This window comes from Sus scrofa, chromosome 5 (genome assembly GCF_054392235.1).
Source record: "Sus scrofa isolate SSC_HxYL_T2T_F1_AM1 chromosome 5, Sscrofa_HxYL_maternal_Yorkshire_Landrace_v2.0, whole genome shotgun sequence".
NCBI lineage: Eukaryota > Metazoa > Chordata > Mammalia > Artiodactyla > Suidae > Sus > Sus scrofa.
In genome coordinates this window covers 8468286-8496197 of record NC_139387.1, presented here as the reverse complement: position 1 = coordinate 8496197, position 27912 = coordinate 8468286, and the positions used below count along the sequence as shown (strand labels likewise).

Genomic DNA, 27912 nt, shown 5'->3' with positions numbered 1-27912 from the left:
CTGCACACACAATACAAATACTGTTTTATCATTACCTATCCTTCACATTCTCTAGAAAACCTCCCCTGACACCTGACACCTGACACCCAAGCAGGTGCCCTCTGTGTGCTTCCCTGTCCTCTCCACACCCTAACACTTAGCTCATCTGTCTGATTAGACCACTAGACTGCAAGCTACATGATGCCAGGGATCTCTCCATCAGTGGATATCTAACAGTTAGCACAGTGCCTGGTACACAGTAGGTATTCAGTAAATAGCTGTAGGATGAATAATTTACTCATTCTTGGGAAGTGACAGCCATTTGCTTCACTCAGAAAGTCAAATTGGGACTTAGATACCCGAGAGGTCATAGTCACTTGATGAAGAACCTGTCGTCTTAGTTTGGATTAAGCTAATTCTTCCAATTTGAAATGTCAGAGGGGATTATATGATATTCTTATAATACACACACAGTCATTAGTAATGCAGAAGGAGATTTAGGTGGAATGGCTTCTTGACCAAAATTTCATAAATAATTCAAAAGTTAGTGTCTCTTTTAATTATCACAATGATGAAAAATGTTGGCCACTGCTTGACAAATAAAAGGTGATATCTTTAAATGCACTTACTTGCCTTCTAGTCTTTTAATTATGTAATTGACTTCTGCAAATGATTGTGGCTTTGCTCTATTTATTTCAGCAAAATCTTTAATGGTCATTTATGTCTGTTTTTCAGGCATGCATCATGTTTTTCTATATTTTTGAAGTAAAAAAGGGGGAACAACTAAGTTTTAAGAAAGGGTTTAATTGACTTTCTTCACCAACCATAGAATACACAGTTACTATGTTGATAACCTCTCAAATTTCCGCAATCAGTGCTCTAATTCAGAACATACTCTGTAGCGCTCTGATGACTGATAGACACTCCAGGGAAAGATGAAAGCGTACAGAAGCTGCCCTCGAAATGGAAGATATGAGTGCAACGCACCCAACTCGTGAGCAACATGCAAAAATCTGCTTGAAAAGCATCATATACTATGATGGAACATGTAATGTGAGAAAAAAGAATGTATACATGTAAGTGTAACTGGGTCACCATGCTGTACAGTAGAAAAAAATATATATGTATAAATAAAGATTAAAAAAAAGAAAAGCATCATATATACCTACAAGTGACAAGAAGCAGAACTCACAGTCAGAGCTATAGGAATGGTAGATTCACTATGATACCTGTGGGTGGTCTGCGGAATCCTCCCCCCAACAAAGGATGCTTTTACTAAATCAAATAGACACATAAGGAATATGGCACATCAGGTAATGATAAGGGTTACAGAGAACATAAAGCAGGGAAGAGGGGGAGGGAGTGTCAGTGAGGTGGTGGGGTGTCAATTAGGCTGTAAATTTCAGCAGGACCTGAGAAGAGAAACAGAGAGAGCCAGCAAGGGAGAGAACACCCTGTGTATAGGACGCGGGAGTGGCCTCTGGAAGAAAAGGACTTTCATGGCACAGGTTGTAAAAGGAAGCTTAAAGGCGCTAGGCAATGGGACCGTGGGAACAGACCTGTTATGTACAACAGGCTCAGCCACCTTCTAAGCGCCCCAGGCTACACTCTCTGCACCAATGCACTAAAAAACATATTGCGACAGGGGCACCAGCACCTCTGAAGAGCTTGTGGTGGTTGTCATCTGTGGGCTAGAGAGGACCACACAGATGACACGGTGGGACCAGGGTCCCTGATCCCAGTGGGAATAGTGCCATCCTGGGGCGGTAAAAGCCAGATGGTAGTGCTTAACTCTTAGGGACAAGCTAGGCACAAGAACCATGATAAGTCACAGGGAGGCAATGAGACCAGCTGTTCTACCTTCAGGGATGTAGAGCAATGGTTAAAGAATCAGGATCGACAGAAAATAGGTGGGCAGTGCCTATGGGCTGCTTGACATATACAGATGGAAAAGCGAATCGTTGTCATCATGGGAGGAGTCACGGCAGCCTATCCAATTCCTAAACTGAAGCCAGTTTACAGAGCCAGAACCTCTTGGTTGAGGGGAAGGTCAGATCCTTTCGAGGACAAATCCTGAAATGCCACTCCAGGTGCACGTAGTTAATCCTCCCCTAAGTCTTCCCTGGAGGACCTGAAGCCATTTACAAAAAACACTGTCCTTGGAAAGGGAAACACACAGCATTTCCTGGCCTTGTTAGACACTGGTTCTTAACTGACACTAATCTCTGGAGATTCAACAGCGCCACTGTCCTCTGCTGAGAAGCAATTTATGGCAATCAGGTGACATGTGAAACCTTAGCCTAGGCTCAACTCACAATGGGTCCATCCGGTAAAAACGCAGACCTTTCTCTACTTATTTCCATGGTCTCAGAATGTACAGTGGGAATAGATACACTTAGCGACTGGCGGAATGCCCACATTAGTTCCACAACCCATGAAGTTCGGGCTATTATGTTTAGAAGAGCCAAGTAGAACCCCCTAGAATTACACTCCCTCGACCCCCAAAAATCTTTCTGGGGAAACTGCAGAGATCAGCGCCATTATCAAAGACTTGAAAGTTGTGTGGGGGGAGGTGATTCTTGTTTTTCTGAAAAGCCAGATGGATGCTGGAGAATGACTATAGATTATTGCAAATAAAATCAGGCGGTGATGCCAATCACAGCTGTAATTCCAGCTGCAGTATCTTTACTAAAGCAAATCAACACAGCCCCTGGCATCTAATGTACAGTTATTGGCCTAGAAATATTTCTTTTAAGTCTCCATTAATAAATATAATTGGAACCAGCCTTTGTGTGGCAGGGACACAGTATACCTTTACTGTCTTGCCTACAGTCTCTTTCAACAGAGACCAGACAGACCTGGATTTTCTCAGTATCCCTTAGAACACCACACCGGCCCATTACATTGATGCTGCAATGCCAACTGGTTTTATTAAGCAGGAAGTAACAAACCATCTTGAGGCTACATGCTGCAGAAGGCGGGGGATAAACCCGGGAAAGTCCAAGTGCTGCACAGTTTTCAGAGTGTTCAAGGGTCTGGAGCATGTCAGGAGAGCCCCTCTAAAGTGAGAGACAAGTCGTTGCCCCTCACATTGTCCAACACGAAGAGAAAAATCACAGTAATGTGGGCATCTTTGAACTCTGGAGACAGTGTATACCACACTGGGTGTGCTGTCATGACCATTTACTGCCCTTTTTTGGCGTGGGGGCGGGGGGGAATAAAAGCAAGAAAAGGTTCTGCAACAGGCCAAGGTCACTGTATAAGCTGCCCTGACATCTGGACCACATAACCTAGAACCAGTGCAAGTGCCTGAGGCAGAGAAAAGCTGTTAAACAGAGCCTCTCACGAGTCCCAGTAGGAAAATCACAAAGCTGGTCTCTAGGGCTGTGGAGTAAAGCCATGTCTTCTTGTGCTTATACCACCCGTCACGTAGTGGGTGTTATCTGGTCCACAGAACATAAACTTGGGCATACACAGAAGCATTCTATTGCAAAATCAAAAGGGAATATATGAGAGCAGACCAAGCCAGAAGGCCCATGCAAACTATACAAGCACACGGCTCAGACTCCATGGAACCTGCTCCCATTCTTTTACTGCCCCTGCCCCTTGACCTACACCTATAGCTCCATGGAGAATTGCCAGTTAAGAGAGAAAAGCATAGGACTGGTTTACAGAAGAATCTGTAATTATGCCAGCACTAGCCAGAAGTGGTTAACTGCTAAATCATAGCCTCGCTCAGAAGTGCCCTGAAAGTCAGTAGGAAAATCCTCCTAGCAGACAGAACTGTAAACAGATGCACACTTCATGTAGAAGGCAAGATGCAATTCATGGCTGATGGGTGCTATCAGGGACTTGGAAAGAATAAGACCGGAAGACTGGTGACAAAGAAATACCTGGATGAACCCTCAGGATGTGTACACTATGTCCCACCTAAACGCCTGCCAGAGGACACTCACTCGGAAGAGGCTCTCCAAGACCAGACAAGTTGCTCTGTTTAATGGATGTCAATCATCCTCTTTCCTCAGGCAGGGAAGGAGATCGTGCATGGGCTCAACACCATGAGCTTTCTCTCACCAGGGTGACCGAGCCACCATAACTGCTGAATGCCCATCCCTAGTGTGGCACCATTTTCCAGGGAAAACAACCAATTACCTGGTGTCAGGTTGATTATATTAGACCCCTCCATTCCAAGGGAGCAGTACTTTGTCTTCATAAGGAGAACACACATTCCGGGTGCAGATCTGCCTTCCCTGCCTGCAGCCCTTCTGCCAGCACCATCAGCGAACCCACAGAATACCTTATCTATTTTCACATCAACTCACAAACAATCCTACAAAAACTATTCCGGAAAATAAAAAAAAAGAGCAAATACTTTCCAAATCTTTTTATGAGTCTAGCAAAATTTTGATGTCAAAATATAACAAAGAGAATACGAGAAAAGACAGTCCTAGATAATTTCACTCATAGAATATAGACATGAAACTCCTAAATAAAACATTAGCAAATCAAACCCAGCAATGCATATATAAGATAATATATCATTGCCAGATTGAGTTTCAAGGTTATTTAAATATTTGGAAATCAACTAATTCACAAAATTAACAAGAAGAAAAAATCATTGTTAAAATGACCAAACTACCCAGGGCAACCTAAAGATTCAATGCAAAACCTATCAAATTACCAATAATATTTTTCACAGAACTAGAAAAAATGAAAATCATATAAAATAATTATGTTTATAAATAAAACAATAACATATAAATAATAAAACTTAAAATAATTCTGTATTGGAGGTATGAGCAAATTCCTGTGGGAATGCATTGCATTGAAAGGAGAAATTATTCTGTACGAAGATTTTATAGCAATAGTGACATCTGAGCTGGGCTTTGCTGTTTGAATTGGATTTTGTTAAGAATTCACTATTTGGGAGTTCCTGTTGTGGCGCAATGGTTAACAAATCCAACTAGGAACCATGAGCTTGCGGGTCCGATCCCTGGCCTTGCTCAGTGGGTTAAGGACCCGGTGTTGCCGTGAGCTGTGGTGTAGGTTGCAGACGCGGCTCAGATCCCCAAGTTGCTGTGGCTCTGGCGTAGGCCGGTGGCTACAGCTCCAATTCGACCCCCTAGCCTGGGAACCTCCATATGCCGTGGAAAGCAGCCCTAGAAAGGACAAAAAAAAAAAAAAGAATTCACTATTTGGTGGAGTACTGTGTCAGAATGTATATTCCAACGATGACTGTACTAATACACATTCCATCCATATGCTTTTCTTTCATTATGATGTCAACACTTGTAGGACATCTACGTCCCTTCCCCTCGAACTTTGGCAAGACTTTTCCATTGCCTTGATAAACTGAAGGGGGAGGAAGTATCAAAAAGCCTGGTCCTTTCTTTCACAGGATGTTTAACCTGGAACCCAGCCACGATGCCATGAGGAAGCCCAAACTAGCCTCGTGGAGACCACAGAAAGGGACTCCTGTGGAGAAGCCGCGGCCCCCAGCAGATGCAGCAAGCGTCAACCACCAGACACACAGGTGAATGAGCCTTCAGATGATTCTCGCCCCAGCCTTTGTGCTCTCGGGCTAAGGCCCAGACGTACGTCATGGAACAGAGACAAGTCATCCCTACTGTGCCCTGTCCTAATTCCTGACCCAGAGGATCCGAGAGCAGAATAAATGGTTATTTTATGCCACAAAAGTTTTAGAGCAATGTGTTACACAGCCAAAGTAACTGGAACAAAGACATTCTAAGGAGAAAAAGCTACATAAGGAATAGAATGGCACAAAGTATTGTGAGTATTGGTGATGAGGCCAAAAGGGTTGGTTGGGACCAGACTATGAAAAGTGTTATATGACATTTAAAAAAACAAACAGATTTACTGGCCATGGAGAACTATTGAAAGTTTTTAAGCTAGAAAGTGAAATGCTAAGATCTTGCAAAAATCTCTGAGATTATGGGAAGGAAAGACTAGAGAAAAGGAAGACTCAAAAATAGGAAAAGCTCCTCCAATTAAGACGAGTCCTAACCAAATAATATGGTGGAATCATCCCTCAAGTGCCAGGTTTTGTGACTTTTTTCCTCTCCAGAGTTGCTTCTGATGCTCATTTATACTCAAATTCACTTGCATTAAAATGTTGGCAGAGGGAAACTCATGTCACCAAAAAACTTGTCCAGGGATATTTACAGCAGTTTTACTTGTAACTGCCAAAACGAGGACGCACCAGGATGTTCTTCGGTAGGTGAATGGATAAATAGCCTCAGGTATACTATTCAGCACTAAAAAGAAACGAGCTGTTAAGCCATGAAAAGACATGGAGGAACCTTAAATGCACATTACTAAGTGGAAGCAGCCAATCTGAAAAGGTTACACACTGCATGATTCCAAATATATGACTTTCTAGTAAAGGCAAAACTCTGAAGACAGAGTACCAGCAGTTTCCAGGGGTTAGAGAGGGAGGAATGAGAAGGCAGAGCACAGAGGATTCTTGGGGCAGAGGAATACTCTGGACGACATGCTAATGGTGGCTGCATGTCCTTAGAGGTTTGTCAATACCCATAGACTGTACACCACCAAGAGTGAACCCCAGCGAAAAGCACGGTCTTCAGGTGATAAAAAGGCGTCACTGTAGAGTGACTGACTGCAACGAATGTACCTCTCTGGTATGGGATACTGACAGTGAAGGAAGCTGTGCTTGTTGGGGAACAAAGGGTTTATGGGGAAATCTCGGTATCTTCTTCTCAATTTTGAACCTAAGACTGCTCTAAAAAATAAAGTCTATCAAAAAAGTATTGGGGGGAGTTCCCATTGTGGCTCAGCGGAAACAAATCTGACCAGCATCCATGAGGACACAGGTTCGATGCCTGGCCTCGCTCAGTGGGTTAAGGATCCAGTGTTGCAGTGAGCTTCAGTGCAGGTTGAAGATGCAGCACAGCTCTGGCATTGCCGTGGCTGTGGCACAGCCTGGCGGCTACAGCTCCGATTCGACCCCTAGCCTGGGAGCCTCCATATGCTTTGGGTACAGCCCTGAAAAAACACATTGGGGGTGGAAATGTTAGGGGGATATTAGAATACAAAAACATTTTCCTTACTGTTCTTCTCTCAAGTTTCTGGATCTGGATGTGTTTACATAAAGCATATTCTGAGAAAGTAAGCTGTCTAAAAAACTATAACCACTTATAACCAATTATTCATGTAAATAATGCCATCCTTGTATTACAAATATCACTATAACCCACAATTTCTTGTTCTCGTGTCTATTAAAATATTCTCATCATTTTTACAACTGGCTTTGTAAGAAAACTATATACATGTGAACTTGTAAAATAAATCTATACTAATAAACTGCAGTTTCAATATTTTGGAATTATGAGCCCATTGTTGGGCTCAATAGAAGGGGGAAATCGAGGTGCATAGTCCACAGATGAGGGAGAAGGTGAAACTCAGAACATAAGGAGCCCACTCTTCGAAAAGGGAAAGGATGCCCGGATGAACATAAAGGCAAAGGCATATGAGGGGATAAAAGCTACTAAGAATGTTTTGTTCTCTTCTTGGCAGATCTTTCATCCTATTCTCTGAGAAAATCAAGAGGAAGAATGTACTGGAAATTGAGAGTTCACGGAGAATAGACAGGATGGAGTGGCTTGACAATGGATCAATCAGATCTTGAGTAGCCTTGAGTAGCCCAGTAGGAATTTGAGAGTGTGATTTATACTGTGCTTTTCTCCAATGTTAATTATTCAAGAGATGATTAAACAACTTGTGGGATACCATGCATCAGGCCTTTTCACATTTTCATCTAGTGCTTGCTTCTGAAAAATATCATGATTTAAACTCTTCATCAAAGAGAAGATTAATACAAACAAGAAAAGGAACTAAAATGAATTTTTCTGCTTTTTAAAAAACCATTTATGAAAGATTTGAGGTTTGTAGTTAACACTTTTTGAAATACAGCCATGATAAATTTTAAAAAGCAAAACAGAGAAAAAAAATACTGAAACAAATAGTGAAACAAGGTTATAGGATCCAGTGCGGGTTGCATTTCTCCATGCTAGTCCCGTCCCTCTTCATCAAAGTTAAATTCAAGCCGTTGTTGCTATAAAAAAAAATCTGATGAAAAATAACCCCTGCCCAGTGTTTCTTACTCATGTTTCCAAGTAAACTTTTTATTCTTTAACTAATTTACCTGCATCCCAGAGGTTACAACCGTCTGTTTGCCCTTCTGACAACCATGCAGTTGATGAGGTAATAGCCGGAATTGTTGGCAAAGCTGGCTTTGGATCATCCTCACAAAATAACATCAGGTCCTTACGAGAGAACACATGAAAGCGGAAAAAAATTAATCTCACTGCTTCGATTTGTTCCAACAGATGAATAATTATGGAGAAGCAATGTGTCTCTAAGTATTAACATCACCATAAATACATTTTGATTGTAAGAACACACACATGCTTATATCTATACATTTGGGTATCCACTGATATAGGGTGTTTTTTTTTCCTGCTCTTAAGAATCCCCACTCCCTTTGCAACAGCATGAATGGACCTAGATAATATGATGCTTGGTGAAATGTGAGACAGAGAAAGACAAATATTGTATGATATCACTTACATGTGGACTAAAAAATAATACAAATGAATGTATATGAAACAGACTCACAGATATAGAAAACAAACTAGTGGTTACCAAAGGAGAGAGGCAAGGGGGATGGGGCAAATTAGGAGTATGGGATTAAGAGATACAAACTCCTATGTATAAAATAGATAAGCAACAAGGATATATTACACAGCACAGGGAATTACAGCCATTATAATTACTTCTAATGGAGCATATCTGTAAAAATACTGAGTCACTATGTTGTAAATCAGACATTCACATAATATTGTAAATCAACTATACTTCAGTTAAAATAAATAAACAAAAAGAAACAAAATATACCTTTCAAGTATTAAAAAAAATTTTCACTCCTTGCTAAAGACATCTAGTGTAGACCAGCAGACTTTGTTTGGGGCCTTAACTTTCCCTAACACTCCTTGAGTGCCCTTAGAACATACTATCTCAAAGACTAATTATTCTGTTTTATTGGCAATAATATATCTACCTGGTGTATCTTTTATCCATATCTAGAATTTTAACTTTTTATCATGGAGTTAAAAAATAACAATAATCAATCTAATCACTCAGGTTAAACAACAAGCAACTCATAGCCAGTCCTGTTTCATTTGTATTGCCATCCCTCCTCAACTGTTTTATTTTTAGGCAAATGTAGATAGATCACTTATTTCAACATGTATCGCTATAAGAACTCTTTAACATTAATAGTTATTTTAACCCATAAACTTCCCAATAACTCTTTAATGTCATCAATAACTATAAACTGTTCAGATTTTCAATTTAACAAGTCAGAAATAGGTTTTTCTACAGCTTTTCTGAAAAAAGATCCAAATAAAACTATACAGTGGGACTGGTTGATTTGTCTTCTTTTCCCCTATGGGTGAGGGATAATTTTTTTTCAGTATTTTATCGAGATATAATTAGCATACAGGATAATGCAAACCTTAAGTGTAAAGTCAATAACTTTTAATATTATGTATATACTATGTAACATTTCCTTCACTCCAGAAAGTTCCCTCAAGCTTCTTTCCAGTTGATAACTGTTCCCCTAACAAACAGTAAACAGTATTCTACTCTCTGCCACCATCAATGTGTTTGTCTGTTCCTGAACTTCATATAAATGTAACCATACACTATGTATTCTTTTGTATCTCATGCCCACTGTCTAACATAATCCATGTTTTGTGTGTATCAGAAGGGTTTTTTTTTTTTTTGGTAAGAAGTATTCCACTATAAAAATATGACAGTTTGTTTACCCATTCTCTTGCATATGGATATTTGGGTTGTTTCCAGATTTTGGCTATTATGAATAAAGCTACTATCAACATTCTTATACACATATCTTTTTTGTGGACAAAGGTACTCACTACTTCTGGATATTTACACAGGATTAGAGTGGCTAGATCACAGGATAGCTTTACTTTTAACTTTATTAGAAACTGTCAAACCATTTTCCAAGTGATTTTCCACTTTTAATAATTCAACTATTATGAAATCATTATAGGTTCACATTAAGTTGTAAGAAATAATACAGAGAGATCCTCTATGTCCTTTACTCAGTTTCCCCTAAAGGTAACATGTTGCAAAATTATAGTACGATATCATATCCAGGATGTTGACATTGATATGGTCAAAATACAGAACATTTCTAGCACCATAAGGCTCCTTCCTGATGCCTTTTTATTACCATAACTACTGCTCCACACAACTACTAATCTAGACTTTACTTCTGCAATTTTAACATTTAAAGAATGTTATATAAATGGAATCACACAGGATGTAACCTTTTGGGATTGGCTTTTTTTTTTTTTTTTTTTTTTTTTTTGTCTTTTTGCCATTTCTTGGGCCGCTCCCGCGGCATATGGAGGTTCCCAGGCTAGGGGTCTAATCGGAGCTGTGGCCACCAGCCTACGCCAGAGCCACAGCAACAGGGGATCCGAGCCGCATCTACAACCTACATGACAGCTCAGGGCAACGCTGGATCCTTAACCCACTGAGCAAGGCCAGGGATCGGACCCGCAACCTCATGGTTCCTAGTTGGATTCGTTAACCACTGCGCCACGACGGGAACTCCCGGGATTGGCTTTTTTCACCTGGCATAATTCCACACTCTTGCACATATCAATAACATGTTCCATGTATTGCCGAGTAGTATAAACGGTTCAGATGTATCAGTCTGTTTAACCCATTACAGGCCACCCATGCTGCGGGTTTGGGTTTCTGGGATTGGGCTATTACAAATAAAGCTGCTGTGAACATAGTGCACAAAGTTTTCATATCTCTGAGATAAATGCCTAAGAGTGCAACTGCTGGGTCATATGGTAGCTTCAGACTTAGTTTTATAAGACACTGTCAAATTGTTTTTCAGAGTAACTGCACTATTTTACATTCCCACCGGTAATACCTGAGTGATGCAGTATCTCTGCATGATGACCAGCATTTGGTGTTGTCACTACTTTTTACTTTAGCTATTTTTATATTTCATTGAGTGTGTAAATCACATATTCCTAAAGGCTAATGAAGTTGATGTTAAACACATGTTTTCATATGCTTACCTGTTATCTATGCTTGCTGAAGTGACTGTCCTATCATTTGCCCATTTTCTAATTGGATTGTGTGGTTTTTAACTGTTGAGTCTTGAGACTTCTTTATATACTCCAGATATTAGTCCTTACCTGATATGTGGTTTGCAAATATTTTCTCCCATTTCGTAACTTGTCTTTTCAGCCTCTTAACAAGATCTTTCACAAGAGCAAAATTTTCAAATTGACGAGGTCTGATATATATGTATTTTTTAAGGATCATATTTTTGGCCAGCCCTAGACCCTAAGATTTTTCTCAAATATTTTTCATAAAGTTTTACGGTTTTGCATTTTATATTTAAGTCTGTGATTCATTTGGAATGAATTTCGTATAAAGTTTAAGTTGAGGTTCACAGTTTTACCTATGAATGTCTAATTCCTCCAATTATCCTTCCTCTTTTGAATTTCTTTTGCACTTTTGTCAAAAATCATTTGGCTATATTTGTGTGGTCTATTTCTTGGTTCTCTATTCTGTTCCACGGACCTATGTGTCTGTCTCTCAATCAACACCAGACTTTTTTTTTTTTTTTTTTTTTTTTTTTTGCTGCACCTGTGGCACATGGAAGTTCCCAGGCCAGGGACTGAAACTGAGCTGCTGCTGCAACCTACACCACAGCTGTGTCAGTGCTGGATCCCTAACCCACCGCACCAGGCTGGGGATCAAACCCACACTGCCATAGTGGGAACTCCAATATCACACTCTCCTGATTACAGTAAGTATGCAGTAGGCTTTAATATCAAGCAGAGTGATTATGCTCACTTGATTATTTTTTAAGATGATTTTAGCTATTCTAGGGCCTGTGCCTTTCTGTACAAATTTTGGAATAAGCTTGCAATCTATGTATACAAAAAACTTTGCTGAAACTTTGATGAGAAGTGCCTCAAACCTACAGAGTAATTAGGAGCATCTTTACTATTCATGAACACAGTATAGCTTTAATTGGGAGGTCTTTGATTTCTTTCATCAGTATTTTATAATTTTTAGCATACTGATCCTGTACAAGTTTGTTACAATCATACCTACGGATTTCACTCCAGGGGGAGTGATTATAAATGACATATCTTAATTTGTTTCCTCATGCTCACTGTTAGTGTACAGAAATGCAAGTGATTTCTGTATGTTGATCTTAGATCCTATAACCTTTTTGAATTCACTTACTGGTTCCATGAGGTTTGATTTTGTCATTTCCTTGAGATTTTCTATGCAAACAATCATGTCACCTGTAAATAAGGACAGTTTTATTCATTCCTTTAATTTTTGCATGACTTTTCTTTTCCTTGCCTTATTACAGTGGCTAGAACTTCCTGTACTATGTTGAACAACAGTCCTTGCCTTGTTCCTGATTTTAGAGGTAAAGCATTCACCCTAGATATGATACTGATTGTAGGTTTTGTGTAGATGATTTTTGTCAATTTAAGGAAATTCCCTTCTATCTATAGTTTTCTGAGAGTTTTTTTTTTTTTTTACCATAAATGGGTTTTGAATTTTGTCAAATGATTTTCTGCATCAGTTGACATAATCCTATGTTTTTTTCTTAATTTGTTGATATGATGAATTACACTGACTGATTTTCAAATGTTGAACCAGACTTTCATACTTGGATCAAATCCTACTTGGTCATGGTATATAATTCTTTTTATACAATGCTGGATTCAACTGGATAATTTTTTGAGGATTTCTGCATTATTTCATGAGAGATAGTAGTCTGTATCTTTTTGTGTGTGTTGTATGGTTTGGTGTGGTATTACAGAAACACTTGCCTCATGAAATGAACTGGGAAGTGTTTCTTCCTATTTTCTGGAAGACACTGTAAAAAAAAAGTTCATGCTAATTCTTCTTTACATTTTTGTAATGGTTGCAGGACTACTCAGGTTCTAGATCGTCTGGTTTGAGTTTCAGTAGTTTGTGCTTTCTAAGAAACTGTTCTATTTCTTCTAAGTTGTCAAATTTAGGAGCATAAAGTTGTTGGTGGTAATTCTTTGTCCTCTCATAGCTACAGAAACCACAGTGATATCCCATTTCATCCTGATATTGATGATTTGAATCTTCTCTCTTTACCTCTGTCAGTCTTGCTACAGGTTTATCAACTACATATTTTTCAAAGAACTGGCTTTTTTGTACCATTCATTTGCTCTGTGAACAGTTTTCCCATTTTCAATTTCATTGATTTCTGCTGTTTATTCTTTCTTCTGCTTCCTATAGGTTTATTTTGCCTTTTGTTTTTGTTTTTGTTTTTTGAAAAAAGAACTTAGAATATCAGTTTTAGACCTTTTTTCTTTATAAAAATAATATTCCTCTTTTCTAATGTAAGCATTTAGGGCTATAAACTTCCTTCTCACTTCTACTTTAGCTGTGTCTCATGCATTTTGATATGTCATGTTGCCGTCTCATGCAGCTCTATGTATTTTTAAATTTCCTCTGAGCTTCCTCTTTGACCTATGGATAATTTAGAAGTTTTTAATTTCCAAAAAAAGTTTAAGGTAAAATTCACTCAACTCAATTTAGGTCTACTGGGTTCCAACAACCCCTTCCTTCTTATATCCCTATCTTCTTTCTCCCATACACAGAATCCCAGGTCCCAAGGACACCAAAGATGATACAAATAGAGCACCACGTGATTACATATTTGATTTACTCTGCAATACATTCACATAGTCTCAGATCAAAAATACCAACATCTCAGAGTTCCCTGGTGGCTCAGTAGGGTAAGGATCCAGCATTGTCACTGCTGTGGTGCAGGTTTGATCCCTGGCCCAGGAACTTCCTCATGCTGTAGGCATGGCAAAAAAATGAAATGAAATTAAATGAAATAAAATAAAATCAGAATAAAAACACCAACCAAATGAAAAGTAAATTTATTTTGCTTTTTTAACGGCTGCATATGGAGGTTCCCAGGCTAGGGGTCCAATCAGAGCAACAGCTGCCAGCCTAGGATCTGAGGCGTGTCTGTGACCTACACCACAATTCACGGCAACGCCAGATCCTTAACCCGCTGATCAAACCCGAAACCTCACGGTTCTTGGTTGTCTTTGTTTCCGCTGCGCCACGACGGGAACTCCATTATTTTGCATTTTTAGAGATTACTTTCTTTAGTTCATTTCAGTCTTATAATTCTGCAAAACATCTCCAGGGTTTCAATGACAAATCCAGAAACAAGGTAGGATCAAAGAAATGTAGTTTCTATTCCTCCTCTCCATTCGATTCCGTCTCCTTACGAGCAACCTATCTTCCTTCCTTCTTTTCTTTCTTTCTTTCTTTTTCTGTATTTCTTTCTTTTTAATGTTATGGTTTATCTTGACATATCGGTTCTTTAATACAAACAAGGGAAAATCCAGGAATGGGGCCAGACGTAAATGGGAATTTATTACGTGATAAAAGCCACAATTTAAATAAATGGGAAAAAGATGGGCTATTCAACAAATGATGTTGAGACATCGGATTATCATTTGTAAAAGCAAAATTTAAAAGAGGGATCTTCAATGCTATCAAAACAAATTCTAGACAGATAATATTTAAATCTATTTTAAAAAATTAAAGCATTAAAAAAGCTAGGATAGGGAGTTCCCGTCATGGTGCAGCGGAAACAAATCTGACTAGGAACCATGAGGTTGTGGGTTCAATCCCTGGCCTTGGTCAGTGGGTTGAGGGTCTGGCATTGCTGTGAGCTGTGGTGTAGGCTGCAGACACGGCTCAGATCTGGTGTTGCTGTGGCTGTGGTGTAGGCCAGTGGCTACAGTTCCGATTAGACCCCTAGCCTGGGACCCTCCATATGCTGCAGGTGTGGCCCTCAAAAAAAAAAAAAAAAAAAAAAAAAAAAAAAAAAAGCTAGGATGGTTTCTCACAAAAGTAAACATACTTGGCACACAACTGAGCTAGTGGGCTTCCTGGTATTTACCCAAAGGAATGAAAATGTCATGTCCTCACAAAAACCTACACATGATTGTTTGCACTTTTTTGGGGGGTGGGGGGCATGCCTGCAGGATGTGGAAGTTCTCAGGCCAGGAGTAGAGCCCATACCATAGCTGTAACCAGAACCAAAAAAGTGCCAATGCTGGATCCTTAATTCGCTAAGCCACAAGGGACTCCCACATGATTGTTTATAACAATTAAAAGGAAAATTTTCTACCTCTTGGACTGACAGAGATGTAAAAATTTGATAATATGCAGTATTTGTAAATATGAGGGGATACAGTTTTGGTGGATATAAATTGGTGCAATTTTTGAGAGGATGACTTTTCGAAACTTAAAATATATATAACCTTTCAGCAACTCCACTTCTGGGACAGCATCATAAAAATATATGTACAAGGTTGTTATTGCAGCATTGCTTTTAACAGACAAAACCATGAAAAATCCCTAAATGATTACTTACAGGGAATGGTTAAATAAATCAAGATTCATTTATACATCAAGAATACAGCCCAAGGTCAATAAGTATTAGGGATATAAGGTATAACAACATAAATATAATTAAATTGCTATGGTATATATGAAAGTTGTTAAGAGAGTAAATTCTAAGAATCCTCATCAGAAAGAAAAATTTTGTTTTTTCTTTTATTTTGTATCTATACGAAATGATGAATGTTTATACTAAACTTATCGTGGTAATCCTTTCATGATGTTAAAAAAAAGAGAAAAGAAAAATTCTAGGTGGCCATGCATGCTATTGGAAGTTGTGACAAGAACTGATTTTTATGTTTACCACTGATAAAGAGATTTTTTTTTAAATGTCCACTTATTGGTGAAGCATTGGAAATCTCTTATAATCTTTGACATCTTGGCCTTGTGCCTCTGCAAGTTCTCTGCCTTAGGTCTTAAAGCAGCAAGAGTGGTGACATCAGGCTTTGTGCAGCTTAAGGAACGTTCGGGTCTGCATCATCCAATACAGTAGCCACTAGCCACATGTGATATTGAGCATTTGAAATGTGGCTAGTTGTGCCTGAGAAACTAATGTTTTCATTTCATTAATTAATTAATTTTTGTCTTTTTGCCTTTTCTATGGCCGCTCCCTCAGCATATGCAGGTTCCCAGGCTAGGGGTCGAATCGGAGCTGTAGCCGTTGGTCTATGCCAGAGCCACAGGAACACGAGATCCGAGCCACATCTGCGACCTACACCACAGCTCACGGCAACGCCAGATCGTTAACCCACTGAGCGAGGCCAGGGATTGAACCCACAACCTCATGGTTCCTAGTCGGATACGTTAACCACTGAGCCACAACGGGAACTCCATTTCATTAATTTAAATTTAAACAGTCACATGTGTCTACTAGTAACCTTATCCGGCAAGTTGTAATATTCAAGAACAGCAGATTGATTATTGAGACTTCTATTAAGTTTATGGATTATTCCCCTGTTCTTTCCCTCCTTGTGGTAAATCTTTTTTGAAAAATTAATAATAATGGTGATAATGAAAAAAGAATACAGCACAGCTATGTATACTAATATGGAAATATGTCCACAATACACAGTTTAGTGAAAAAGGCATATTTTGGAACAATCTACATTAAATTAGTGCATTTATTATATAGAAAGATGAAGATATATTGCTTAGTTAAAAATCATACTCCAGAGCAGTGTATCTTGGAGTTCCCGTCATGGTGAAGTGGAAACGAATATGACTAGGAACCATGAGGTTGCGGGTTCGATCCCTGGCCTTGCTCAGTGGGTTAAGGAGCTGGCGTTGCCATGAGATGCGGTGGAGGTTGCAGACGTGGCTCAGATCCGGCAATGCTGTGGCTGTGGTGTAGGCCAGCGGCTACAGCTCTGATTGGACTCCTAGCCTGGGAACCTCCATATGCCGCGGGTGTGGCCCTGAAAAGACAAAAAAAACAAAAACAAAACCAAAAAAAAGCCAGAGCAGTGTATCTTAAATAAATCCATTTAGGTAAAAGAAATGTAAGGACACAGAAAATCTCCCCCAAAACTCATAAAAACCTGGTTGTAATAGTTGTCTCTGAGGAAAAGAACTGAACGAGTACAGAGAAATAAAAAGAAACTTTGTTTTCACTCTTTACCCTTTAAACTTTTTTCAATAGTATTTTCTAATTTAAGAAGAATAAAAGCAAAAACATGAAAATAAAGAATGACTTTTAAGCATAAAGCAATGATGCAGAAAAGAGGTAAAAGGATGATGAATTAACATAATTAGAATAAGTAAAATTTCCATTTCTCTAACAGCTTTGATGAGTTCAAATTTTTGCAAATATAACAAAAATGATATGCTAATAGACCTAAGGATAAAAATAATTCACTCTTCACTTAACAAATAATAAACAGAAGCAGTAGAAAACAAACATTTATCTTCTATCACCAGCGATTTAGTTACTCACAACTATCCTCAAGGCTTTGGTCAGCTTTAATTTTGTGTGAACCAATTTATAGCATCCCTGTTGCTATGGTAACAACTGTGACCAAAAAAATCATAACCTCATTGCTGAATCTTCTCAAGCAGGAAAAGAGGAAGGTCTTTTGAGGTGGTGAAAAGCTACAAATGGCCTTATTAATTAGTAAATTTAATAATAAAAATTCTGGACAGTATGCAGAGAGAAAACATCTACATCTAAGTGTCATAAATTTAAAGGATTTCTTTAGTTTTGAAATTATTAGAGGCAAGTACTATTCTGCTTTTGAAAGCCCTATTTTGTTAAGAATTTTATTTACTGCTTTTAGATCATTTTTTCATTTGTAGAAAGAGAAGTGACTAAAGAGCATTCTATTTAAAGTTTTTAAAAGATTTTTTAAGCACCTCTCATTCTGCCTAAGCAATCAACAATATCATTTCTTTCTCATCCTTATTAAGAACATGAGAATTTTCATGCAGATGCAGTACCTTTGGCAACAACAATTACATTTACTATTCAACTTGGTAGGTTTTGTCTTCTGCTGCAAAAGCGGATCACTGAAGAGGACATACTGGATTGCATCAACTGCTCCTGACATCAATAACAACAGTGATGCTTGTCAGGAGGATGACAGAACAGTGTTCAGATATAGAAATGCTTTGACAAAGGAAAACATAGCTTTAAACTTCTTTTGAGAGAAGGGCACCATTTTCTCCTCATGGATATAAGATGTGAAATGATATAAATCAATTACTGTGGGTTCCTCTAAAGTAAGAAAAAACAATCATAAGGAGAATTTAAAGGCTGATTCCCCCCCCCCAAAAAAAAACCCAACTAGATGACATTTTATGTCTTTGTTAGACTCCAAAGCCTATAAAATTGTTCAAGTCTATTCTCTCCCATAAAAGCCATCAGCAGCAAATAAATTCAAATTTTAAAATCATTTCGACTTACCATCACATCTTTGAAAATAACCTACGTATTTTCAATCTATGGGCTATTGTGCAATTAAGAAACACTGAAATTATCTCATTTGCTTATTTCTTTTTCTATTTTATGTGTGTTTCTCCTATAGGAAGGAAAGCTCAGAGCAGGAGCAAACAAGCCTCTTCTACAGGAAAAGAGGAGAAGGGAGGCAAGGGGAGTTAACGTTCTTCATTAACAAGAATTTGGCAACTGAAAATTTAATAATGAATAAAACTAGAAGGGTCTCTAAAGCTTCTATTTAGGAGATTTCCTTCCTATAGGAGAAACACACATAAAACAGAAAAAGAAATAAGCAAATGAGATAATATCATATAGCCTTGAGTGGAAAAGATTTCCAGTCAGGATGGTTCTACATGTTCATACTTTGGGGATACCTTCCTTCTCTAAACACGTGGCAAAACCAGTCTCCTAGGTGACAAAAAGGAGAGATAAGAAAAATACCCTCTAGCATATTACAGTAACAGTTAAGTCTTTCAGCAGTGGTGTTGATACAATTGGTTATCTATATGGAAAAAAAAAATTTAAGAATTATACTTTATTACCCCGTATACAAAATTAAATCAAAAAAGATTGCAGACCTAAATGTAAAACATAAAACTATAAAGTTTTTTAAGAAAACATGGGCGAAAACCTACAAAATCTTGGATTAGACAGAGTTCTTAGCTAAAACATCAAAAGCATGATACATTAAATTAAAAATTCATAAACTGGACTTCACCAAAATTTAAAACTGTTGCTCTGTTAAGATACTGTTAAAAAGAAAAGACAAGCCACAGACTGGAAGAAAATATATGTAGGTCACATCTATGACAAAGGGCTTGAATCCAGCATATATGAAGAACTCTCAAAATTCAATGGTAAAAAACAATCTAATTAGAAAAGTGGGCAAAAGAAATGAATATATATATTTAACCAAAGAAAAGTTATGGAGTTCCCATCGTGGCTCAGTGTTTAACGAATCCAACTAGGAACCATGAGATTGTGGGTTCGATCCCTGGCCTTGCTCAGTGGGTTAAGGATCTGGCGTTGCTGTGAGCTGTGGTGTAGGTTGCAGACGTGGCTCAGATCCCTCGTTGCTGTGGCTGTGGTGTAGGCCGACAGCTACAGCTCCGATTCGACCCCTAGCCTGGGAACCTCCATATGCCAAGGGAGCAGCCCAAAGAAATAGCAAAAAGACCAAAAAAAAAAAAAAAATAGTGGTAATACCAAAATACCCAAAGTTGGTGAGGATGCAGAGAAAGTGGATCTCTCATACACAGCCAGTGGACATAAAATGGTATAGCCACACTGGAAAACAGTTTGACAGTTTCTTAAAAAACCTAGTATGCACTCACCATACAATCCAGCAATCATACTTTTGGATATTTACCCCAGATATAAGAAAACTTTACCTACAAAAATATGTACACAAAAGTTCACAGCAGCTTTATTCATTTAACTGCCCCAAACTGGAAACATTCCACTATCCCTCAGTGGGAGAACGGTTGAATAAACTCCTGTACATCTATACTATGGGATGCTATTCAACGATAAAAGGGGATGAATTCGTTGCTATTGTTTTGTATTGTCTCCCATGGCATGTGGCAGCTTCTGGGCCAGGGATTGAACCTGTGCCACAATAGCGTCCTGAGCCACAGCAGTGCCCTGAGCCACAGCAGTGACAACGCCGGATCCTTAACCAATTGAGCCTCTAGGGAATTCTAAAGCATGAATTATTGATTCATACAACTGAATGGCTCTCAAGAGCATTATATCAAGTTAAAAAACAAAATCTCAAAGGTTACATATTGTCTGCGTCCATTTACGTAACATTCTAGAGATAACAAAACTATAGAGGTGGAGAAAGGGTTCACGATTGCCAGTATGTGGGATTGGGAGGAAGCGGATGGGATGAACAGTGTGAGGAACTTCTTTTGTGGTGATAGAACAGTTCTGTATCTTGATTTTGGTGCTGATTATTGGCATTTATACTTAGGATAAAATTACATAGAATCTCCCCCACCCTCAACGCACCCACACGATGCAGGTTAAAAAATGAATACTGAACTGAAAATCTGAAAACTGAATAAGGTCTGTAGTCTAGCTAGCATAATACACCAATATCTATTTTCTGGTTCTGATATTGTACTACAGCTATATAGATGACAACACTGGGGAAACACTGGGTGAAGGGTACAAGAGATTCTGTACTATTTCTGCAACATCTTTAAGGCTATAATTATTTCCCAGTAAGAAGATTTTTTGTATGAGTAGAGAAAGATGGACTGTTGATAAGTTAAATATTGCTTATCCACAGGGATGCAAATAAGACCCCTCTTTTACACTATACAGTAAAATTCTAGAGGGCATAAACATTTGAACATTTAGAAGAAAAAAAATGAGATCTTTATTAGGATAAAAAAGAATTTCTTAAATAAGATTTTTTTAAAGTACAAACTACAAAGGAAAAGTTTGATACTTTAACTTTATTCTTATTTAAAATTCTGTGTAATAGAAGACATCAAAAACAAAGTTAAAAGACAACCACAGTTTCTCTTAGAACACACGAAGCTGGAAAAAGCAAGGGACAAATTCTCCCCTAGGGCCTCCAGAAAAGGATGCAGCACTGCAGACGCTTGATTCTAGCCCAGCGAAACCTGGGTCAGACTTCTAGCCTCCAGAACTGTAAAATACTACATGTGTGTTGATTTCAGGCACTCATATTGTGGTAATTTGTTGGAGCAGCAATAGGAAACTACTATAATGACTTACCTCTGTTGATTTCCAAGCATTAATCTTGAGTGGCAGCATTTCCTGAGACAACACAGTTTCACTTGGCAACTGAATGTCGTGACAATGCTCTTGTTTCAATCTTGTCTTGGAAGTGGTTTCTGTCAACAACATAAAGCTAAGATTTTACTTTGGCAAAAAACAGTCGTATTCTTACATTAGCTCACAATTTTAAGTTAATCACTTCTGAAGATCCGTTTTGTCTCCAAAATATACACCATGATTATTAATCATTTAATATATCCCTTTATTTATTTACTTATTTATTAATATATCCCTTTATTTATTTATTTATTTGTCTTTTTGCTATTTCTTTGGGCCGCTCCCTCGGCATATGGTGGTTCCCAGGTTAGGGGTCCAATCGGAGCTGTAGCCACCGGCCTACGCCAGAGCCACAGCAACGCGGGATCCGAGCCGCGTCTGCAACCTACACCACAGCTCACAGCAACGCCAGATCGTTAACCCACTGAGCAAGGGCAGGGACCGAACCCGCAACCTCATGGTTCCTAGTCGGATTCGTTAACCACTGTGCCACGACGGGAACTCCAAAATATCCCTTTATAATAATTGAAAAGTTCAGACAGATTGTAAAAATACAACTTCAATTCTAGCCCTTCCTCCCATCAATGATTCTACGTTGTAATTTTATTATTTGAAACATATTTTTAAAAATAAGGTATAAGAGTGTAGAAAATGGGGTTTGAAAATTTAAATTTTAGCAAAGCAGGAATAACAACTATAATTATTCTAATTAATATTTAAAAGATCTTTATTACTGCAGTGTGAATTTCATGTGTTCTAGGTGAAAGCAACCAGAAATGTACAGATTGATAAAAAGAAACTCTGAAACAAAATTTTAAAAATTTAAACAAAAAAGAATATGCCAGTGAAAATAAGCTGATATTTCTTCTTATATATTTTTGCTGAATTTAATGTTTTTGTAGTCTTTTTTTTTTTTTTTTTTTCCTTTTTAGAGCTGCACCTGCAGCATATGGAAGTTCCCAGGCTAGGGGTCGAATCGGAACCATGTCTGCACTCTATACCACAGCTCATGGCAACGCCAGATCATTAACCCACTAAGCAAGGCCAGGGATTGAACCCTAGTTGGGGTGTTAAGCCACTAAGCACAATGGGAACTCCTGTTTTTATAGCCTTAATATCACTTTCATTCCTATGTTAATTACTATGTAAACAAAAGTATCAGTACCAACTCGTTCCAGCATATTATGGGGTATAACAAAAAACATAAGAAATCTGTCTTCAAACTGGTGTCTGTGGGAGCACTTAAGGACTTCCCGAAGGCTATGTGGGCACAGACAGCTTTACAGGACTCCATTTCCAGATCCACAAGTTCTGGAAAGTACATATTCTTATCAAAAACTGATCTGCCTGAGAACGCAACTTGTAGAAGTATCTAGCTATTTCTTTTCCCTTTCCCTTTCACAATCAATTTTCTTCTATTTTACGAAGAAAGACATTTTCTTTACCCATCTTATTATGGTGCATCTTCCCTTAAGGTATAAGCAAAAGAGCCTCAAAGGCAACAAATAATAGTTTAAAAAAAAAAAAAGACTGGTATGATGAAGCTTCCTTTAATCAAGGCATGAAAAACCCAAAGTACAGCTTCAAAGTTTGTCCTGTTTCACACATATGTCTTTTATGGCAAGGCATGGCTTAAGCACAGGTCTTTGGGTCCACACCAGAATGTGTGGTACTCAGATACCTTACAGCATGGAGGAGCAGGACTGCTGATAAGTTTCATCTAACATCTCCATGCTTTCCATCCGTCTGTGCTGTCAAAGAACGCAACATTCGGAGGAAGAGCCCCATGAGAGAAAAGCAAAGAAAGCACTGGAGGCAGAGGCACCTTATTTCACCAATGCAACAAACACAGGGCAAGGCTTCACGCCTTAGCTATTTATCTTAAGAATTCAGGGGTGTAAATATAACCAGAGCGATATCTGTTTACATATCTATTTGAATAAAGTAAGGTGTTTTCCGAAAGTTTAAATCTGATTCAACTGGTTGTTTTAACAATGGGGTCTGGCTTTGCCACTAGATAAATATGGTAAATGTTTACCAATAAGTGAATGAAACAAATCTGCAGTTCTGAAGAGCTGATGAAAATACATTTAAAGCATATGACACAACAAAATCATTTTCCCAAAAATTATACCGTAAACAGCGTTTTTATTTTTCCCACACATTCTGAGTATACTGGGTTGAAGTGTAACCAGTATACTTAATAGTCATTTGGTACATTTTAGTAAAAGTTTTTTTGGTATTATTTCCAAAAATCGAGAATGTAAACTGTTCCTAATGACTGTTTAACAAGTCTTTTCCTAAGCAGGGTATTTCCAATCCTTTGCTTTCAACAACATTGAAGAAAGACCTAATCAAGTTAACAGTTGACAAGAGAGATGAAAAACACTTTTATAATAAGCCACTACATAATTTTTGGCATATTAGTGGGAAGGAATTCATAGAATTGACTGACATTTCTATAATTAAACACCTTCTATTTCCACCTACAATTTTATGTGAACAAGTCTTCTCAGTATGCACATCTATAAATATGTAACACAGAAACAGAATTCGTGCTGAACCCTGTTTATTCCAAGCAATAAGTAATATTCATGGGTGGGTAAATGAACAGTTCTATGTATCCCATAAAAGTCCAATAAAATGGTATTATGTTTGATAAGTATTTATAAAATTTACAATAGATATATGTGGTTTTGATCGATCATGTACTAAAAATAATTGTAATGATAAGTCAATCTAGAGGGAGTATTTTGCCACTTAAAAGCCTCTGGTCACAGACAATTTAAAAAATAATTTCAGTTTACATACACATTTCACATAGAGAAGATTTTCAAGCAAAAACTTACTTTCTATTAGGATAAAATTCTGTGGAAGGTGTGGAATAGAAATATGACTTCAAGGAGAAAAGACTTCAAGAATGATATGAAATTTCCAACAATTAAAGAGGACCATGTATTTTTTTTCAAATGAATGACTAGAGGATAGCAAACACAATAGTATTTAGATTCCTTTAGATACTCTTGAAAGTCTCCTGTACTAATTTTGTTTTGTCCTTTTTTTTTTTTTTGGCCATGCCCCCAGCATGCAGAAGTTCCCAGGCCAAGGATCCAACCCAAGCCACAGCAGTGACAATGCCAAATCTTTAATCACTAAGCCACCAGGGAACCCCAGTTTTGTCTTTAATGTTAGTATTTTGAATTACATTCTTTTCATTTACTTAAACTTAAAATTTCACATGTCCACTTAGAAATGTATAAGGAGGTATATAAGTTTTCAAAAATCACTTTAGCGGTTATGGAAGACAAATAGCCTAGTCCTTGCCTTTAAAAAGTTTATAGCCTGACTAATGAGATGAGTATAACATACAGGTTTATAGGAAACAGAGGAGAATAGGCCAAACTTTCTTAAAATGACTAACTTTAAGAATATACATTCTAAAGAGGAAAAAAAATCAATGTGCACCAGAGTCTCAGAAAGAGCCTCAAACAGGAAACAAAATTTGAACGAGGCTTTGAAGGATGGCTAGGATCCTGATAAATACAGAGGAAGAGATTACTTACTGCAAGCAGAAGGAACTCATGAACAAAAGGAGCGAGTGTGGTACAAACTAAAGACACCGAAGAATAGGGACTTTGCATTTATGGCTGTAACTTTTCATCTTCTTTTGTAACTTCATAGGAAAATAAGTCATTAAAATGAGCTTATTTTGGACTTGGAGATTTTATAATTAATACTGGCAAACAGTGTAGTTTGAGGCTTAAATCATCTATGTACTTTCAACTGACTTAATTAGGAACTATATTCTCGCTCTTTGAGCATTCAGCAACATATTATCCTTGAAATGGTATGAACTCAAGTTTTAGACATCACCAAAGTGGATTAATAAAAATTTCAGGAAGTCAATTTTGAAGTTAAGTGTGAGGAAACTGAAGCATAGCAAGAACTGTGGAAGAAAAAAAATATCTTGCATATTTGCAGATGCGTTTTATTAGCCTAGAATAGCTAAAATGTTATAAGACTACATTAAATAATCTTACCGGGCAAGAAGGAAGGCAATTAGAACATAGTGAGTCTATGGAAATTCATTTAGAATTTTTTTTTTAGTATTAGGACAACACTGGAAGTGAGGTGTGCTTAATTAAATTAGGTGATTACACAACATTTCTTTCTGGATTTTCACAAGCAAGTGCAGGGGAAGCACACCCATCACACATTTAACTTCTTAATGGAAACGAAGTCCCTTGTTTATCACAAGCTTTTTATCAATTGAGGCTGTGAAGTCATAGCCAAGGAGGACGAGTATGTGAATGAGAAACCTCAAAGGAAAAAGTGAAGCTGCTGCAGGAAATGATGCTATCGAGTCACTCGATGATGAGTGCTCAGATACCAAGGCTGTAGGTACTTCGCAGAAACTAGAGAGAAGCTATAGATGTCACGGAGCCTGCACCACTCAGATAACACCACAAAGCAGAGCGGGTGAACCCTGTGATATTTCTCAGTTGAGATATCAAACTGACATTCAAACTATTAGACATTAACGACGCAACAGCATATTTTGGAAATGAAAAGCCCCATAAATTTCCAAATTGTTCTATTTATTATTTAACAACTAATAGACATGGTTGCTCTGTATTGGCAGTGTCCTTTTAGGTATAATTTAAATAAACTTAGTCATTTACCTAACACAATTAATTTTAAAAAATAAATGTATCAATCACAGAAAATATCCAGTGGGCTAGTGAAGAACTGATAAAATTTAAAAGTCTCAGAGTTCCTATCCTGGCTCATCAGAAATGAATCTGACTAGCATCCATGAGGACGCAGATTTGATTCCTGGCCTTGATCCGTGGGTTAAGGATCAACCATTGCTGTGAGCTGTGGTGTAAGTTGCAGATGTGGCTCGGATCTGGTGTTGCTGTGTCTGTGGTGTAAGCCAGTGGCTACAGCTCTGACTTGACCCCTAGCCTGGGAACCTCCATATGCTGAGGGTGCGGCTCTAAAAAGACCGAAAAGAAAAAAAAAAGATTTTAAAGCCCCAGGTAAGTTTATATTTCACTTTTGCAGAATCATGAGTTTGGATCTTTAACAATTTCACTGTCTTAAAGCAAACTTACAGAAAAATGCAAGAATAGCACAAAGAATTCTCATCCAGATCCACCAACTGTTAACATTTTGCCCCATTTGCTTTACAATTCTTTCTTCATTTATGTACATATCACTGTCCTAAATCCTCAATCTTAAGGCAAAGCTATTGTTGTAGGTTAGGTTCCCCAGAGAAATAGAGTCTGAGACTCAGATGCGAGCGAGGGGGATTCTTTAGGGAGAACTCTCAGAAACAACACCTGTGAGTGCTGAGGGAGATAATGTGTTTGCATCAGAGGCCAATCTTTCTACGAGCCCTGGGGCTGGAATGGCTCTTCACAGTTGTCCTGCCTTGAAGCAAGGGCATGGGGCCCAGGTCCACGGAGTCACTGAAAGGGAGGGGGCATTACCATAGGCAAAGAGGCTTTCCTCAGCTGTTGGGAATTTGAAGAGAACTCAGCTGACACCCCTCAGGGTCAGCTTTCCCAGCAGCCTAGGGAATAAGCGCCTTGATACTGAAGTGGGATCTGGGATAAAATGCATGGCACCACGACTGACATTACCTCTATGATTCTGCGTTATTACTCTGCTCCTATTTTTTAAAAATTTATTACTATTATCTTTTGGCTGTGCCTGCAGCAGACAGAAGTTCCAGGGCCAGGGATCAAACCCGAGCCACAGCAGTGACAACACCGGATTCTCAACTCCTTATAAGAAACTCCTTATTCTGCTCCTATTTACTTAGGACAAATGTTTCAGAGGGACAGGAGAGAGAATGCAAGTATGGTAAATCTTTTTCGAAAGGTGAATTTTGAGATTAGCAGGAAAAAGCACTTTAAAAAAAAATGAAAACAGAAAGGATAAGGAATCAGAAAGCAGAGATGTTTAGGGGTTTAATTAGATTTGAAATAGGTAGATAAGAAAAAGGACAAACTTTTGTTTCAGGAGATCTTAAAAAGGAGGTTGAGGTAATTTTACTTGAGCATTTTGCTAACAACAGCATACACAATTTGAGACGTTGCCAGTAGTTCTTACTTAGTGATAAACAGGGAAACCCATAAACCATATTAAATGCTCAGCTACAGTGACGAGGAGAAATAACAGTCGCTACAAAAGCAGGTCTAAATATTCAGTAGCTGACTCCTGGGTTAAGACAACAGAGTAAAACTGCAATACAGAATTTCCATCACCAAATAACGAGATTTTTCCCCCCAAAGTCAAAACTAATAAAAAAAAAATTACAACAGCAACTGACAGGGAAAAAGATGTAACTGAAAGTAATTTTAAAAGAAACAAAAAAAATAACCAGTGGCCAAGAAAAGAAACAAAATCTAGGACATCTCTCTCCCAAAGGTGATTCTGATGAGTCAAGTCAATGAGATTTTGAAGATTTCTCATCAATATCCTCATATCTGGAAAAAAGGGAACTGAATGGACAATGCTTTTTTCCCTCCTTATGACTGAGAAGAGGTAGAAACAACTAAAGGGAAAAAAAATAGGTGTAACATAGTAAA

At 38.1% G+C, this 27912-nt stretch overlaps 1 protein-coding gene across 2 annotated transcripts in view; it reads right to left on the bottom strand.

The window, feature by feature from the left end:
* The window catches only part of ENTHD1 (ENTH domain containing 1), a 102043-nt gene that overhangs the window by 40692 nt on the left and 33439 nt on the right, over positions 1-27912 (bottom strand). For both annotated transcript variants that reach the window (XM_003126009.7, XM_084955215.1), the window contains exons 4-5: positions 21254-21372; positions 8162-8282 (exon numbers count right to left, since the gene is read on the bottom strand). In XM_003126009.7, coding sequence (XP_003126057.5) covers positions 8162-8282; positions 21254-21372 — 240 coding nt within the window. The remainder of the gene's footprint in view (positions 1-8161; positions 8283-21253; positions 21373-27912) is intronic.